We start from the raw sequence: 19120 nt of genomic DNA on the forward strand, positions 1-19120 counted from the left end.
TTAAAAAAACAAAATAAAATAAACCATTATTAAATTATTTATAATTCAAAAAATATATTTAATATTTTTATTTTTACAAAAATTTATTTTTATTACGCTTTTAAAACTCTATTAATATATTTACAAAGCATTAATAACCCCACACCCCACACATTTTTATTTATATTTTTTTAAAATTTAAAAAAAAGGGGGGAATCGAATTTTAAATAAATCTATGAATGTTCTAAATGTTTGTCTTTTTACTATTTTATTTTAAAAATGATAAAGGGTATTTTATTTATTGATACAATAATATAAAAAGAGATATTTATTTATAGATTATTTAAAGTATATATTATTATTAATGATTCATATTATTTAAATTACTATAAATTAATAGATATTAATTCCATTTTAAAATTGATGATTTTCTAAAAAGAGTTTAAATTACTTTATCCTAAAATTCTTATAGAAAATGTAGAATGAATCCTTTTTAAAGTTTCCAATTTACTTTCAAAATTAATTAATTTATAAAAGCTTTTAATTTTTTTTTTTATAAATTGAAATTTTTTTTTTAAAAATAAATCATTTCAAAACAATTATTTAATTTAATAACTAAAAAACTTTGTAAAACTTTTTTTTTAATATAAAGTATTATTACATTTCTTTTCTAAACAAAAATGACAATCTTAGGTAAATTTAAAAAAAAAAAATAAAAAAAAAAAATAAAAAAATATTAATTATTTTTTCAATATATATCTGTGTAGGTTCAATCATCAATTTAGGTAACCCAAAATCATCAGCCTCAAGCTCAGTAGTATCTGGTGGAGTTTCTAGTTCTTTTGGTGGCAACTCAAATGCAAGTGGCGGTTTATTAGGTGGTTTATTAGGTGGTTTATTAGGAGGAAGTGGTAGATCAGGATGTGCAAAACCTGCACCAGCACCAGCCCCATGTGCCCCACATATCACAACAGTTAACTTAGTACCAGTCCAATTATGTAATGGTGGAATTGTTTATTTAATTTGTTAATCAAAATTAAAAAATCCCTCTTTTTTTTAAAGTAAAAATAAATAATAAAAAAAAGAAATAAAAGAAATAAAAATAGAAGATTATTTTATTTTATTTTTTAATTAGTATAATTGTTGGGGTACTATTATGTATTACCACATGTATTGTTATGTTTTATTATTATTGTTTATTATTTAATATTTATTTGATTTGATTTTTAAACCATTAAAATATCGGTTTTGCTAATATTGCCACTATTTCCGCTATTACCAAAATTATTAAAATAGTCATTATTATAATTATCGTTGAAACCATTTTCTAAATAATTTTCGTTATAAATTATATGATTTTGTTTTAAGTTTATAATTTGCTCTAATTGTTGTACCTCGGTATCGTTAAATTTGAATTCTTCGATATAATTAAAGGTTTTGACTTTCTCTAAAATTTCTTTAATTTCTTTTGGATTTACTTTTGGATAAATTACATGGGAGTCTTCGATTTGTTTTAAAATATGCTTATCTTTAATAGAGTATTTCTTATTATGAAGTAATGTTGCTAATTTTAATATTTTTTCTGGACTACCTTCGTATACCTTAAAGATTAAATTGATTGTTTCAAAGTTGAGATTTGAGAAATCAAATGTTTTTAAAGCTATTTCTCTCCTGACAACATCAGATCTGCCAATTTCGATGAGTGATTTAAAGTATTGATAATACATTGACTTAATGTTAACACCATAATCGATATTGAATTTATTTCTTAAATCATCCCATTTTTGAATGTTTTCTGCTGGTGGAATTGGGTAGATCTTTGAATAGATTCTAATACCTAGTTCATAGATTGTAATATTACCATAGTCTGAAATTACTTGTTTATATAATTTGTATGATTCTTGAATTTTACCTTCAATTAAAAGATTTGATGCCATTGCTGCTTTAATTAATGGAATATTGAATTGAATAGAATTGATTTGGAAATAGTTTAATAGCTTGTTGATGAATTGAATATGGTGTTGATTGTGAATAAACTTGATTAAATAAAACTCTAATACACTATCATCGAATATGATATTATGTGAGCCTCTGATTCTTTCGCTTTTATCGAGCATTGATTGCATTAAAATGTTTACTTTGGAATATTGATTCATATTGATTAAATTTGATAATAATCCATTTAAAAATTCTTTAGAGTCTGTGTATTGGGTATATCTTTTTTCGTTTTCTAGTAGCTTAAGACATTTTCTTAATGAGAAACCAGCAAGAATACAGATATGTGACTTTTCAAAATCTTTCTTGAATGCGCCAACTGGTGGATTGTTGATGTAGTCTATGTATTTAGAGAAGGATGATTTTCTATAGAAGCTATTTAAAAATGCATAAGTGTATTGGAAAGTAGGAATATAACCAAATACTAGAGATGATTCATAAATTCTTTTAACATCATCAATTCTATTCATATTTGCTAATTTTCTAACTACGGTAATAAAGAACTCTTCATTAATTGTTGAATCTCTTTTTTCTAGTAATGAGAATACCATTTGAATAGCAGTATTTGAATCGGTTTGAATTTTTTCGATGATTTCTAGACGTTTTAATGATCTTTCTTTATAGCTTGATTTTACAGATTTATCATTCTTTGGTTGGTAGAATTTGTGGAAATAATCAAAAATTTGATCATTTGAATTGATTATATCTTGATCAATCTCGTTCTTCATTTTTTTGATCCAATAGTCAGCTTGTTGATATTCGTTTCTTATACGATGGTAAGAAATAAAATTTAAATATGAATTCATGGATGGTGCAACTCCATATTTTAATGATTTGTTTTTGAACCAATCTTCTGCGGCTTCATAACGATCGTCAAGTAAGCATAATTGAATAATTTGATCAGTGCTCTGTGCACGATAATCCTCTGTTTCTTCAAAGAGTGATAAAAATACTGGATCGATGTCTTTTCTTAACTCTGGGTTATCTTTAACATAGTTATAGTAATAGATGATATAACCGGTTGACATTGGTGTCCATAACGATCTATTAACCTTGTAATCGGCAACCAATTCTTCAACAACATCGTATTGCTTCTTTTGAATAAAGAATCTAATGAAATAAACGAAAAGCTTTGAATTTAAAAAGAATCCTAAACCCTTCAATATACCAAACCAATAAAGACACTGCTCTACATTCTCTTCTTTGACTGCTAAAAAGATAAGACTCTTAATTGTAGTTGGATTTGGTGCAAACTTTTTAATCATTTTATTGTATAGCTCGACTACAGCTTTAGTGTTTTTATTAATTGAAAAAGTGTTGATTAAAGTGTTGAATAAATTGACAGAGGTATAGTCATTTGCTTCGGCATGTTCTAAAATTTCAGGTAAATGTGGACCAAGTGATAAAATCATTGGTGCTACTCTTTCACAGAACTTCTTACTACCAAACCAAGTTGGATATTTGAGGCCTATATTCTTTAGGAGTGAAACTGCATGGTCCTGCATATTATTATTGGTAAAAAATTGAAGTAAAGATATCATTGTATTGAAATAAACCTGTAGTTGATCGCCTTCTAAAATATCTAAAAGTGATAAAGCAGACTCCAAATCCCTATGACTTTCAATATAGAGTATAAATAGCTCATTTAATAATCTAGTCTTGTCGTCAGATACACTATCGGTCTTTATTAATTCGTCAACTTTTTTGAGCATTGCATGGTCACTCGAAAATGTGTTGATGATTGCTAAATATGCTTTTTCTGGCAATTGAGAACCCAATGATAATAATAAATCTGTTAATTTTCTTGCTTCATCCATCATAGCATTCTCTGAATAATAGTACAATGAAATATTGAATATAAATATATTTTGTGGTATATCATTTTGATTAATATATTGTAATGCTTGTAAAAATGTTGGCATTCTTAATCTTCTAAATTGATATAAAAATATTTCTAAGATTAATATATTTTTAGTTTTCATTACTTTAGTTGCCCATGTAAATAAAAATTCTAATTTATCTTTTTTTTGTTCCGATGAAAAAAAATCAATTTTTTCTTTGATCCTGTAATATAAATTGAAAAATTAGAATTTAATTTTATATTTTATGTCTTATAAAAATATTAAAAAATGATTATTACTTTAAAAAATCAATATCACCAGTTAATGGATCAACAAGAGTTCTACTGTAACTTTTGAATAATTCTGCAGTTGGGTATTTTGAAAATGTTTTTTGTTGGTATGGTTGTTGTTCTCTTGTATTATAATTTCTTAAACCAATTTCATTTTTTGTTTTATTTGTTTGTAATAAAAATGTTGATGATGTTGATAATGACAATGATGATGATTGATTTAAAACAATGATATTATTTATTAATTGCCTGTTATTTTTAATTGAACATCTTATTAAATCGGGTTTGATTTTTAATAAATTGTTCATCATTAATTATTTAATTTTGAAGGAAATATGACCTTTGGTAAGTTAAATAATTAAATAATTGAATAAGTGTCGTTTATTAAAAAAATAAAATGAAAAATTATAGAAAAAAAAAAAAATTATTTTTAAAAAAAAAAAAAAAAAAAACAAAAATTTAAAAAAAAAAAAAAAAAAAAATAACGAAAAATCTGTGAGGATAATTGTCATATAAATTTCATTGATTGAAAAAAAAAAATGAAAATGAAAATGAAAATGATTTTGAAGTTGTGTTATTATTATTTGATTATTTATTAATTACTTCTATTTTCAATATTTTTTGTTGAAAATTGAATTTTTTATTATTAATTTATATATCAATTTAACCAAATTTAAGTAAAACTTGTTTTTGTTTACCTCCTTTTTTAATAAATTTTTCCTCTTTCTTTTCTTCTTGTACAACCTTCTTTGGTTTTGGTACAAAGTTTTCAGCGCCTGGTAATGATGGGAATTCATCTTTAGTTGGGATTTTATTTGATCTAAGTGATGGGTTTGATGCAAGTGATGGGAAATTATAATTACTACTGCTTGGAATGGATGTGGTTGATGACGATAATGATGATGAGTTTGATTTAATAGTTGAGGCGAAACTTTTATTTGATTCTACCTGTATTTTCGAAAAATTATTTGTTGAGGTATATCTATCTCCACCGAGATTATTATTTGAAGATAATGTTGGGTAAGAGTCTTCATCAGAGTCAGAGTCGTCAATGTATTTGGATGGTACACTTTGTAATCTTGAAGCCATTGAAGATGCCGAGTTTGGATTACTATTACTATTTCTTGAGGAGGTGGTGGTTGTAGTGGTGGTAGTAGTACGATTTGATGGTACAAAAGAAGGGTATGATAAAATTCCATCATTGGATGGACTGTTTTTGACAATTGAAAGATTTGATGATGAACCAGTTGACCAGATATTCGATGGAGCATTTTTTGAAGTTTTTGGTGCTTTTGCAGAAATAGCGCCACCTAATGATGGGTATTGATCTTCAACTACCTTCATGTAAGAATGGATTTGTGATAGAGCTTCTCTCTTTGATTTGTCTGGTAAAAGAGCAATTAATTCATCAAAAATATCGTTTGCTTTGGTGCCAAAAAGACCAAGGAATTTGGTGTAGTAGGTATTTGGCTCAATTTTACTATTCTTAAAATCGACAGATAATGATTTGAAGGTTTGATATTTCTTATCGTTATTTAAAATATCTTTAATCTTTGTTATAAGTAATTTATTTCTTTCATCAATTTCAGGTTGAGAAATTTCTTTTTCTTTTTCTTTAATAAAATCTGGATTAAAAGTTGATGGAGCTGGAGCATTCAATAATCTAACATTTGAAACTGATGGTGAAACAACATTATTATTGTTATTAGTGGTGGTAGTAGTAGTGGTGGTAGTGGTTGTGGTGGTAGTTTGTCTTGGGATAACTTGATGGCCACTTAAATTTGTTGAAAATGAATCAGCTGATGGAATTTGTTGATTACCAAAATTTGAATTTTGGTTTTGTGATGAAAAAGAAGTACGCTCAAAGTTTACATTAACTGCAGTAGCATTACGTCTTTGACCTTTAGACATTCTACTCATATCTAAATGAGTCGATATTTCGTGAGAACGAAGGGTAATTTCATCAGCGAAAACAATAAATTTCTTTTCTAAACATTCCGGATGCATACATGGATAATGTTCATCTTGGAAATGATGACGGATTCTTGCGTAATCTGGGAAATATTGATAGAGAAGGCCTTTGTTTTCGCAGACAAAGCAAAGAAAATGATTTTTGTTTAAATGATCATAGAGTTGATCGTTGCCATAAAAATATTTATTACAAAATTTGCAAGATGGATGACCTTTCTTTTTGCTATTTGCCATACCTGTACCACCGTCCCAATCAGCCATGTGCATTGGTAATTTCTTTGGTTCATAAAGATTTTGTTCTGCCAAGAAAACCTTTCTATCGTCTAAACAAATCTTACAATACATTAATGCATGGTCACTGGTCAAATGATGTTCTAATTTTTTCAAATTTCCATGGCTTTCATTACAGATTTGACAAATTGCGTTCCAGAGTCTTGGTAAGCTTAACTCTAATTCCGGTCTTGTAAAGTAAATTTTCAGTTTGCTGTTGTGTGATAAGTTGGATTTCTCTTTCATATATTCTTCAAATTTTTTTTCTTTATCTTGGGTGATTATTACACTTTGTGATTCAGTTTTACAAATACAACACTTGAAATCTTTATAAAGTTCTCTTTGTCTTAATACACAAAATCCACATACCTCTGTATGGTCACAAATACCCACTGAATAAAATATTATTGGATCACAACAAATAATACAACTATCTTGATTATTTGGATTTTCATATCTTTTTAAATCTAATAATGTGATTAATGATTTATCTGATTGGAATTCTAAAGTTTTATTTTTATTATTTTTATTTGGTGCATTATTATTTGTGGCTGTTATTGTTGTTGATGTTATTGATGTTGTTGATGTTACTGTTGTTGTTGATTTCTTATTATGGTGATGATGGTGATGATGGTGACTATTGTTATGATGTGGTTTGTTTTGTTGTGATTTTTGTTCACCTCCTTCACTTTTATTTCCATTCTTATCATTCGATTTTTGTTGATTTCTTGGTTTATTTTGTTTTACTTCACCATTTTCTTTGGGTTTGTTATTATGATCTTTTGGTTTATCATTATTGTTATTATTTTTTGGTTTATTTTCTTTTGGCTGTTTTTGTTGTTGAGGTTTCTGTGGTGGTTTATCGGAATTTCCTTCTTTGGGTTTACTATTGTCCATTTACTATTTTATTTGATTAATATTGTGATGATTAATTATTGAAAAAGGAAAAAAAAAAAGTCGATTTAATTATTTATATATTAATTTATATATCTTTATTATTTATTTAATTTATTTTATATATATATAAATTGAAAATATGTTTTTTTAAAAAAAAAATTAAAAAAATTAAAAAAAATTTTAAAAAAAAAAAAAAAAAAATTTTTTTATATTTTTTTTTTTATTTTTTTATTTATTTTTTCTCTTGTGTTTCCTCTTTTTTTTTAAAGAAATTTAATGTAATTATTTGTTTGTTTATATTCTTTTTATTGTAATTCCATTTCGTTTTTTTTTATTTTCCTTTTTTGGTGATTATTATATTTTATTTAATTTTTTTTTTCTTTTTTTAAATTCATAAAAAAAAATAAATAAAAATTTGGTCAAAACACACCCACAAACAAAACAAATTTTTTTAGAACCACAATTTATTTGAAAATTGATTTTCATTTCTCAATGATGTTAATTTTAAAATAAAAATAAACTTTAATTTTTTTTTTTTTCCAATTAATAATTATAAATAAGTTGAAATTGATCAGACATTTGTAATTATAAATTATTTTTAAAAAAATTAAACAAATTATTTTGTTATAATATAAAACTTTAAATTTAAATAATTTATTTGAAAATTTAAATATTTAATTTGTTATTTGATTGGTTATTTTAATTGATGTCTAATTTTGTTTATTGAATTTACAATCATTTTTGCTGGAGCATTGGTCTTTTAAAATCATACCACTGTAAACAATTTTATTAAATTCTTCAAAGGTGACATTGAATGGGGTATTGACTGGGAAACCATCTTCGAGTGATGATTGAACAGCTGTAATAGCTCTTTTATCTGACCATCCACATGAACTTGAACCAAAAAGATCTTGGCAAACTTGTGATGATGCATCAATAATAGCCATACCAGCTTCTTCTTCAACAGAGATATTTGGACCAGCATCAATGGTAACAGCTTTAACACAAACACCATAAAATCTATTTATTGAAATTATAATTAATATTTTTAATATGACTATGTATAGTAATGAGCTCTAAACTTACCCTCCAATTTCCATTGTAGAGCCACTTCCGCTTCCACTTCCACTACCACTTCCACTACTACTACCACTGCCTGAACCACTTGATGAGGATCCTATTTTTTAAAAAAAAATTATTAATTTTTTATTTGTTTAATTATTTAAATAATCTTGTATTATAAACATACCACTACCTGAACCACTGGATGAGCCTGAAAAAAAAAAAAAAAATTTAGTTAAACTTGAATGTAATAATTATTAAACAAAATAACTTTTATTTACCTGAACCACTTCCGCTTGATGCGCTGCCTGAACCAGCTAAAAATATCAATTAAAAAAAAACTATTAATTTGGGTGAAACAATTTTTTAAGAAAAAAATCAATACTTACAACCACTACCACTACCACTTCCACTTGATGATGAGGATGTACCAGCTGAACCTGTACCACCAGTAGTGGTGCTACCTCCACTAGCAGAGCAAATGGTGAGTGTTACACCACAACCAAAACGTTGACTATCAGCAGCTAAAGTATTATAACAAAATTAATATATAAAAAAAAAACTAATTGTAATATTTTAATTATTTACTGAAATATGTTTGAGCGCTACAAGGTGTTCCACAAGCTGTTGACTATTTTAAAAAAAAAAATAAAATAATTATATTAATAAATAATTATTTAAAAAATAAATAAAAATAAAAACCTACCTCATCACAAAAAGTAGTTAAATAATATTCATTGTTTGAAGGTGTGCTACAACACATCTGTATTTTAATAAAAAAAAAAAAATATTAATATCTTTTTTAAAAATAAAATAAAATTAATATAACTCTTACATTGCCATAACATGGGTTGGAGCAACTATATTGACCTAATGATACAGTGGCTAAAAGAGATAAAATTAAAAATATTAAAATTCTCATTGTTTGGTATTGCACAAAAAAAATTTATAAATAAAATGAACAAAAAAAAAATAAAAAAAATAAAAAAATTAAAAAAAATAATAAAAAATTATTTTTAAACGAAAAAATCGTGCTATGGAAATATCATTTTTTTTATTTTAAAAAATAAAATAAATAAAAAATCATAAATTTCCAAATACTTTTTCATTTCAATTATAGGCGTTTTGGTTTTAATTACCGATACCTGGTCAGTTCAATAATAAAATTTTATTAAATTTTTGATTTTTGATTTTAAATTTTCCCAATTTTATTTGATTTTTGATTTTAATTTTCCCAATTTTATTATTTTGAATATATAATATTATAAAATGATGTGTTGATTGAGTATAACCATAATAAAATTTGTGCAGCGGTATAATAAAACAAAAAATTAAATATATAAATGATATTATTATCATTGGTGTCATAAATTATATATGTATAAAAATAATATAAAGTTATAAACAATCTGATTAGTTGAAAGATTGAAAATAATTTGAATACTCCGAAAAAAGATTGCTTCTTATTGCTATTTTGGCCTTTTCTTATGATTGGGTTATTATTATTATTTTCTAGGTTAAAAGATACAAATAGAATTTGAGTTAAAAATAATACCATTATTTTTACATAGTCCATATTTGAAAAATAATACTTTAAATGACCCATGGCAAATAGTAGTGCTATGGCTGGAGCTGTTTCAGAGAGTAAATAAAAAGACATAATAAAACTAAGAACACTATTGGGTTCCTTTTTCTTTGCAATGGTTTTGACAGGTTGTTTTGAAATACTTTTATCTTTTGGATGCAAATCTTTTTCATCATATTGATGTTCTGGTAACCATCCTGGTGATTTATATAAAACCTTTAATTTGTGTAAACCCTTTAATCTTTTTGATATTCTATACATATGGCCAAAATGGTTAAAGTTTATCCAATCCATTGTGTTTGATGCATTTGGTATACCGCTTATCCCAAGTTCTATTTTAATTCCTATATCATCTTGAAAAGTACCAAATATTCTATCCCATATGATTAAAATTGAACCAAAGTTTGTATCTATATATTCCTTGTTACTAGCATGATGAATTTCATGAACACTTGGTGTTACCAAAATTAAATCTAAATACTTTATATTAATACCACTTAACATCCTTGTGTGTGAAAAAAATGCTAAATATCTATTAATATAAAAATATAGTGAAAAGTAATATGGGTGTACCAAGAAAGGCATATAAAAAATGAATGGTATCCAAAATACAAAATAAACAATGATACTCTGTCTTAGTGCTAATTGAAGGCCATAATAATCTGATGAATGATGGGGTAAATGGAAAGCCCAAAATATATTTGTTTTGTGTTCTAGAATATGAAACCTAATGTTTTATATTAATAATTTTTTTTAATATAATATATATTTATTATTTTTAAAGTAGTCCATATTTACCAATAAATTGATATGTCAATTAGCAAAAATGATAAAACAGAGTTTAATATAAAGCTATTTGAAAACTCATTTATGAGTCTATAGTTATCCCACCTATTTTTAAAGAAAAAGTTAATATAATAAAAAAAATTGTAAAGGTTAAATAAATACTTACAAATATATATATGGCAAAAAAAATAAAGGTTTTAAAAAAAAGTGAATAATAAAATGAAAAACACCGTGAAAAATTGAAAGCACTGAGTCATTTATATCATTCTCAATTTTTTTATTCTTATATACATTATCATATATCTGAAGTAAAAATTCTGCTATCCAAGTTAAAATAAAAAAAGGAAGAAAATATTTTACGTCTGGTAATTCATGATGTGTATGATTTTTTAAATCAAAAAAATTTTTCCTGAAATAGTTAAACATTAATATTAATATGATAATAAAATTAAAATCTTCATATTATAATATAATTTACTTACATTTTTATATTAATTTAATACTTTTTAAAAAATAAATAAAAAAAAAAAAAAAAAAAAAAAAACTGTTAGTTAAAAACACATAAAAAAAAAAAAAAAAAAAAAATACATAAAAAAAATAAAAATAAATATATTATTATAAAAATGAAGAGATTAATCTTAATTAAATTAATTAAAATTAAATAAAATAATTTTATTTAATTTTTATTGATTCTTCCTGTGATTCTATTAATTTTTCATTTATAAATTGTGCTTGGTCATCATATTGACATTCAAAATAATTTATTCCTTCTATAATTAAATCCCATTTTTTTATAAATTCATCAGAACTCCAATTTTTTCTATTTTCCAAACTGTAAAATTATAAAAAAAAAATTAGTTTTTTATTCTTTATAATATTTAGTATTTAATTATAATTAATATAATTTTCATACGTGAATGGTATTTTATATTCTCCTTTGAAATCTAATTTTGAAGGTTGTTTACATAATATGAAAATATAACGGTGTAAAAATGTACCAACAGGTGGTGTGGGTCCCAAATATTGAACCAAATGTTCACCTTTATTTACATTATTCTCTTTTATATTAACCAAAATCCAATGTTTAACCTCTGCATTTAATCTATTGGTTCTTGATGGGTCATCGGCATCTATTAATATTAATGTATAAAATTGATCCTTTTCGTACACATAATCTACTAATGTTGGCTTATCTTTTGCTGCTGTTGGTGTTATAACATCTCCCAAATCCATTTCTCTAATACCATACTTTACTATTAATTTTTTACATGGAACTGACTTTACTATTTGAGGGATAATTTCATTTGTTTCCATTTTTTTGATTTCTTCATGTAATGTAGTTGTCATTTTTATTAATACTTATTTTTATTATTATTATTATTATTATTATTATTATGTGAACACTTGTGTTTTTTTTTTATAAATTATATTTAAATAAAAAAAAAAATTTTATAATAAAAATAATTTTTTTTTAAAAAATTTGAAAAATTAATTTTTAAAAATTATTTTATTTAATTAATTGTAATGAAGATGGGGCTACTTAATAAAAATTAATTGTACTCCATTGTTATTAAAGAAATAATATCATAATTATAACACCTGTGTTTTATTAAAATATAGGAATAATCATATTTTAAAATTTTTTATTTTTTTTTAAATAATAAAATAAATATTTATTTTTCTTTGTAAACAACAATATTTTTTTTTTTTTTTTTTTTTTTTTTAAAAGTGAAGATAATAAAAAGCAAATGCTTTAAATTAATCAGTAAATTTTATTTAATGTTTTTTGTAATGTTTTTAAAGAAAATATTCTAAACTGTTGATATTTGGTAAAGATTTGATGCTGATGAAGTATGCTCTTGCTATTCTTCTTTTGAATTTTCTATATTCTTCATTGATGTTGCTAATTGTTTGTGGTTGTTTAGCGTGTCTTTCCTTGATGTTTTTTAAACCTTTTAAGTATTCTAAAGTAGCTAGTTTAGTCCATTTTGAGGTTGTAAACAACAATAGTTTTATTATAAAATATACGCTCCATAGCCAAAACAAACCAATTTTTTGTGATCTTTACAAATGTGGCCCTGGATTTAAAAAAAAGCCCGGCAGGAAAAAAAAAAAAAAAAATTGGAGAAGAGGGGTATCGATCCCCTTCCCTTAAGGAGGTCTGATGTTGCTGTATTATTGCAAACCTTACGCTCTACCATATGAGCTACATCCCCAAATTGATGAAAATTGCTGATTGTTAGTGCAACAAATGTATTATTTGAATAACTTGCATCAACTTTTAACAAATTTTTATAAAAATTAATCCCTCACAATGCTATCATGATTATAAAGCTAGAAAAAAGTATAATTTGGAATATAAAAAAAAATGTAAAAAGAAAATCAATAAATAAATAAGACAAATAAAAGTTAATCTAATAAATTTAAATCTTTATTCAATATATATGCATTGTTTATAGATAGATTATTAATTGTATAAACTAAAAATAGAGTATTTTATTATCTCTATATAAAATATAAAATGAACTTATAATTGATAATAATTTAATTGAATTATTTATACTTTTAAATTGTTAAATATTTAAATTTATTATTAAACCTAAGATGGTACCAAATATCAAAGTGATAGTAGTGGTATTTCCCGGAATAAATATGTAAACCCCCAATGATAAATATTGAACTAATAGGTCATATTTAAAATTTATATAAGAACCCCAAAATAAATAATATTAAAAGATATTGGTTTATTAAAAATTAAATAAAAAAAAAATAAAACCATTAATGAAATCAAAATACATGTTTGGGTATTTAATAAAAATATTATACATTAATTTCTAAAAAATATTTATTGTTATAAAAATGTTAACAATAATAATTTATTTATTTTCATCTTTATCTATCGATCTGACTGTATCTTCATCTTTTTCATATTCTATATTTTTAATATTTTTTTTAATTTCCGATTTGTCAATTCTACTAGTCTCTCTTGGTGTGCTACTGCCACTATTGTTTCCACTGCCATTATTATTATTATTGTTTGCACTACTACTCTTTAATAAATTTAAACTACTACTATTTGAACTGTTTGAACTACTACCATAAACTAAACTACTGCTGACATTGTTTGTTGATTTTTCTTGACCATTTACAAGATTTGCTCTATGATAAAATATATGAAAAGCAAAATTAAGTTGGGTTGTTAATGTACCTATTGATTCGTGTATTAATTTTTTGAAGTAATCTGCAGCTTCGATATCGTTGAGATCCAATCTAAACTTATCTCTTAAATATACAATATCACTTTCACTTTTAAGTTCAGGAATACCAGTTGATAACATCTAAATGATTATTTAAAAATAATTAATATTTATTAATTTAAAATAATAATAATATATCTATACTTACCAATTCAAACATATTTATAAATATATGAGCATTATTTCTAACAATGTTATATGCTTTACAACAAATATCGATAAAGTAATTGAAATTTTTAGAATCCTTACCACCAATTACATAAACGAAATCGGGTGTTAAAACAAATGGAGCTTTTTCACGTTGGAAACCAGCAAATGTTTTAAAATTACCAAGGAAGTGACCAAAATCGATGTGGAAAAGATGACCATATTTATCAATCATAATGTTATCGTTGTGTCTATCACCTATACCGAGTACATAGGTTGCAACACAATAACCAGCACAAGAATGAGTAAATTTGGAAACTGCCTTTTGGTAATTGTTTTCTGTTTGATTATGATTCTTTAACCAATTAGCGATTGGAGTCTGCTTGAATGCACCACTAAAACCACCAGCAGCTGCTTGGATTCTTGCAGCAGTTTCCGAGTTTGGAACAATTTCGATTAAACCTGTACCAACACCTGTTGCTATACAACGATAAATAGTCATATGTAAATCCAAATCATGAGATTTCCACATGTGGTCCATTAATCTTAATAGTTGTAAAGTGAGAATATCTTGTCTTAAATCATCACCTGTTTTGACCATCATTTGAAGAGGTGGAGCGAATGAGTCAGAGTTTTTGAATGTTACCCATAATGGCACTTTAGCTGAATCCATTGATTTACACTTTTGTGGAACAATATTAAGAACCTTGATAGATGGATCGTAGGGTATTAATATATCTTTTGGGAAATTTTGCTCTTCGGTTAAATGTGATTCGACGTATTGCTTTCTTTTTTCATATGGCACTTCTCTAACACGCTTTGATAAATTTTCTAAAATACGAAGAGTTGTAATTTCTTTTTTAAGTTCTTCACCCAAAAGAGGAGGAGCATAACGTAAGAAAGCAGAACTGAGTACTCTAAATCTTTCACAAACCTCTTGATTGTCAATATCGGCACGTAAATGCCAAAAGAAATAATGGCCCAACAAGTCGATGTTTTGTAAAACTCTGCCAATTAAAAAGAGACTTAAAACTGAGCCATGGAATACGTCATGCTTGATAGCCTGTACTAATTGTAACAAGTAAATCTCTAATTCGTAATCTGACATTTGATCTAAACATTTTACAGCATACTCTCTAATCTCTACAGAATCTGCAAATTTGGGATCCAATAACTCCAAAGCATCTACAGCAGGTAAAATAGGCCAAATTTCTAATAACTGGTAAGCTTCACCAACCTGTCTATAATCTGTCCATTCGACACTTTGAAGTAATTTTGAAAGTGTTTGGGGTTTAGTTTGGCAAAAATAACGTGTTTTCCAAAATAACTCTTTTTCCTCCTTTGTTAATCGATATAATGGATCCTGAAGCATAATTTGTTCAACACGGTCCATATCTTCTGTGGTAACAGATGGTAATGCTGATGGCAATTCGGAGTTACTTTCTTTATCTTTTTCCAAACTCTTTAAATGACCAATAATATCATTTTCATAATAGATGATCTTTGGGACGAAATATTCTTTAAATTCGAATGCAATAATGATAGCTTGATCTTTAGATTCTAAATTATCTACACAACTTCCTATTGGATTTATTTTACCTGGCCATAACAATAAAGAGAATGGAGCAAATGTATTTAAAATACCTTTAGAATCAAACAATCTATGACCAACCCAACCAATTGGATAAATTTCACCACGATACTTTGCATGTAAACCCAAACACATACGAGACCCATTTGGTATATTTGATACTGAAATTGGTACCTCTATCCATTCATTCCAAACTACTGTATCTTGATAACTAACCAATCTACTATTTTGGGTTGCCAGTAATTCACCACCAAAATAAAGACTAACTTCTATATATATTTGTATATTGGTCGATTCACTACCTATAATTTCATAAATATTACTTGAAAATATTTCATGAGCATGCAACAATCTTACTTTTAAATTTTCTTCAATTAAAATTGATTTAATATATTGATTTTCATTGTCACTATTGATATTATTTTTTAATTTATTATTATTATTATTATTACAATTACTATTATTATTATTATTTAATAATAAGTTTATTAATTTTGATGATTCTTTTGATAATAATTTAACATTATCTAAAGTTGAATTTGATTCCTGTTTATCTATACTATTATTACTATTATCTTGTTTTAATTTTAATAATTGATTATTATTTAATTGATTAATATTTATAATTGTTAAATCAATTTCACCTTTTCTTTTAATTTTTTCTAATATATATTCTACTGATAATAAATTTAAATTTGGATTAATATATTGATTTATACCAGTAATTATAAACAAATATTCTGTGGGATTGAAGGGTATTGTATTTTTTAATTTTTCGGAAAGGATTGTCATTAAACTTAAAGCTGTATGGTTATTGGAGCAACGAAGTGATTTAGTTTGATCTTTAATGTGAACTCTAATAACAAAAAACTCTGGAATAGATTGAGGTGGTGGATAGGGTGATGTACGGGCACAAATAATACTATTAAATTGAGGATTTGCGAAAATTGCTATGTCACGTAAAACCTTATTAAATCTTAAAACCTCGTCAATATGAGATTTCCAATAACTTGGTTTACCATTATTAATTTCCAAACTTTGTAAATCTACCAATCTTTCCTTGCATAGCTCATCCTCCAATACCAACTCTAGTTTAATATTGCCCACCTTTTGAGTATTATAATTTAAGTTGTATTGTACCAAATGAAGTAACGGGGTATCTTGATCAAAGGCACAATCTTTGTTACACCATTTCAATGTAAATGATTTTTCATCTTTATCTAAATTGATATGACCTTGCATTTTACCACTTGCCCATGCTAATTGTCTAATAGACTCGATAGTGCTACTTGATGAACCTGGTACCTTAACGTGATGTCTACATGGTAGAACTACTATAACATTAGTCTCCCAATGATCTTCATTAATTGGTATCTCCTCTTCCTCTGTACAATCATCATGTGATGCATTACATGTCTTTACAAAATAACCTTTTGAAAAATATTGTTTCTTTTTTAATAAATCATTTTCTTGTCTTTCTTTTAAAATTTGTTTTTTTAACTCTTCTTCTTCAACTGTTAATTCATTATTATTATTAGTTTCATTTATTTCTTCCTCATTTAAAACATTTGGTGATTGAGGATTTACTAAAGGTGAAGATGGGGGTGAGGATGGTACTGAAACATTACTACCACTACTACTATTAACCATTAATTTTGAACTATCTTGTCTGGATGTAAAAAATCTACTTGAACCAGTAATATTTAGTGATGAAGTTTTAACACTAGATCCAAAATTGATAGATGATGAAGAAGGTTTGGTGGATGTCCATGTTTTAATTTTATTCATCCTTTTTGTAACTGATAAGGGATTTAATACACTTGATGTAGCTAGAGATTGTGATATAATACTTGATGGTGGTGATGATGGTGGTGATATTGGTGGTGAAATTGGTGGTGATATTGGTGGTGATATTGGTGGTGATAATGATGTTGAAAAATTATTATCTTTATTCATATTATTCATATTATTATTATTATTATTATTATTATTACTATTACTATTATTATTACTATTACTTGTGTTTAAATTTAAATTACTATTTTTAATTTTATTTTCAAATCTCTTTTTCATTTGTGTTATTATAGATGGACCTTGAGTATAATTTGTAATTTGAATGTTATCAACTTCAGAATTTGTATTTTCTTCTTCATTGGTTTTATTATTGTTGTTTGGTTGATGTTTTTGTGTTAAGGCTAATGGTACATTATTTGAGGTTTTTGAATCTTTTGATATTTCATTTGATTTTAATGAATCTGGTGAAGCAATGATGATATTATTACCACTATTGTTTAATGATGCAGGTGCTGATGTTAATGATGTTAATGATGATGATGATGCAGATGATGTTAAACTTGTTGGTATGGTTAAATAAACATTTGAATTGTTTAATGAATTACTTTTAATATTGTGAATAAAATATGACCATTCTTTAATTTGATTGTTTGTTTCAATCTGTTCAAAATTATCTTTGAAAAAATTCAAATCTTTTATTGTACTTTCTAATTGAACCTATAAATTTAAAAAAAAAAAAAAAATTTTAAATTTAAATTTTAATTTTATATATTTTTAAAAAAAACATTAAATATATTTTTATGTACCTTTAAATTTTCTATAACTGATTTTATATCTGTGCAATTATCTTTTTCTAAAACGACTGTAATGCACGAATTATTGCTAGTGTTTGGTCTTTGCAAATTGATTGTGATTGGTGGTGGCTCTGAATCAATGTCAATGTCTTCGATACTTCCAACGCTGGACATTGATCCAATTATCATATGATGATCATTATTGTGGTTATTTTCATTTTTATTGTTATTAGTATTATTAATTGGTAATGTTTTCATTTATTTTATCAAAACAAATAAATACAATATAATAAATAAAAAATATAAAAAAAAAAAAAAAAACAAATGATATTTTTTTTTATAATCCAACAAAATAAAATACACACACAACACTTTCAACTAAAAAAAATAAAAAAAATAAAAATTAAAAAATAATTTAGAAAAAAAATAAATTTACAAAAAAAAAAAAATTAAAAAAAAAAAAAAAAAAAAAAAAAAAGGAAATATCTAAATCGTTTTTTTTTGGAGTCTGTATGGATATGCATGCAGTTTTTATTATTTGAAAATTATTCCAAATGACGTGTTTTATTGAGTGGGAAACTAATGTCGGAGTGCGAACTCGTGTGAACAAACAGGTGAATTTATTTTTTTAATAATTTTTAAATAAATTCCCATTTTGTGCAACAAATTTAAAAAGGAAATAAACCTATTAATTTTTGTTATGAGTGTATTTGATTGTGATATTTATAATTTAAATAAAATAATTTTTATTTTGTGATCAAACCAAATACATTTAAATATTTGATTTCTTTTCTTTTTTTTTTTTTTTTTTTTTATAATTTTTTTTTTTATTTTTTTTTTATATAGTTTTATTTTTTAAAT

At 24.9% G+C, this 19120-nt stretch overlaps 7 protein-coding genes across 7 annotated transcripts; 1 reads left to right on the plus strand and 6 right to left on the minus strand.

Annotated features, from left to right (window-relative positions):
• Positions 1 to 659: 659 nt before the first annotated feature.
• Positions 660 to 1009, plus strand: DICPUDRAFT_149888 (uncharacterized protein; the record flags this gene model as incomplete). The annotated part of the gene is made up of 2 exons (XM_003285909.1): positions 660 to 672; positions 765 to 1009. 2 exons carry the CDS (start codon positions 660 to 662, stop codon positions 1007 to 1009), a joined length of 258 nt encoding a protein of 85 aa, XP_003285957.1.
• Positions 1010 to 1205: 196 nt separating this feature from the next.
• On the minus strand, positions 1206 to 4416 carry DICPUDRAFT_149889 (uncharacterized protein; the record flags this gene model as incomplete). Its single annotated transcript, XM_003285928.1, has 2 exons — positions 1206 to 3906; positions 4115 to 4416. The coding sequence occupies 2 exons, from the start codon at positions 4414 to 4416 to the stop codon at positions 1206 to 1208; spliced, it is 3003 nt and encodes a 1000-aa protein (XP_003285976.1).
• Positions 4417 to 4768: 352 nt separating this feature from the next.
• Positions 4769 to 7243, minus strand: DICPUDRAFT_76878 (uncharacterized protein; the record flags this gene model as incomplete). Its single annotated transcript, XM_003285929.1, has 1 exon — positions 4769 to 7243. One exon carries the CDS (start codon positions 7241 to 7243, stop codon positions 4769 to 4771), a length of 2475 nt encoding a protein of 824 aa, XP_003285977.1.
• Positions 7244 to 7866: 623 nt separating this feature from the next.
• DICPUDRAFT_53943 (uncharacterized protein) lies at positions 7867 to 9227 on the minus strand (the record flags this gene model as incomplete). Its single annotated transcript, XM_003285930.1, has 8 exons — positions 7867 to 8263; positions 8330 to 8420; positions 8493 to 8516; positions 8587 to 8622; positions 8695 to 8829; positions 8894 to 8936; positions 9012 to 9068; positions 9141 to 9227. 8 exons carry the CDS (start codon positions 9225 to 9227, stop codon positions 7954 to 7956), a joined length of 783 nt encoding a protein of 260 aa, XP_003285978.1. The 3' UTR covers positions 7867 to 7953.
• A 205-nt stretch (positions 9228 to 9432) lies between these two features.
• Positions 9433 to 11050, minus strand: DICPUDRAFT_97231 (uncharacterized protein; the record flags this gene model as incomplete). Its single annotated transcript, XM_003285931.1, has 3 exons — positions 9433 to 10617; positions 10689 to 10781; positions 11037 to 11050. The coding sequence occupies 3 exons, from the start codon at positions 11048 to 11050 to the stop codon at positions 9549 to 9551; spliced, it is 1176 nt and encodes a 391-aa protein (XP_003285979.1). The 3' UTR covers positions 9433 to 9548.
• Positions 11051 to 11348: 298 nt separating this feature from the next.
• On the minus strand, positions 11349 to 12023 carry DICPUDRAFT_30182 (uncharacterized protein; the record flags this gene model as incomplete). The annotated part of the gene is made up of 2 exons (XM_003285932.1): positions 11349 to 11508; positions 11590 to 12023. 2 exons carry the CDS (start codon positions 12021 to 12023, stop codon positions 11349 to 11351), a joined length of 594 nt encoding a protein of 197 aa, XP_003285980.1.
• Positions 12024 to 13552: 1529 nt separating this feature from the next.
• On the minus strand, positions 13553 to 18517 carry DICPUDRAFT_149892 (uncharacterized protein; the record flags this gene model as incomplete). Its single annotated transcript, XM_003285933.1, has 3 exons — positions 13553 to 14014; positions 14082 to 18182; positions 18272 to 18517. 3 exons carry the CDS (start codon positions 18515 to 18517, stop codon positions 13553 to 13555), a joined length of 4809 nt encoding a protein of 1602 aa, XP_003285981.1.
• Between the last annotated feature and the right edge of the window lie 603 nt (positions 18518 to 19120).

Source organism: Dictyostelium purpureum (assembly GCF_000190715.1).
Source record: "Dictyostelium purpureum unplaced genomic scaffold DICPUscaffold_58, whole genome shotgun sequence".
Taxonomy (NCBI): Eukaryota; Evosea; class Eumycetozoa; order Dictyosteliales; family Dictyosteliaceae; genus Dictyostelium; species Dictyostelium purpureum.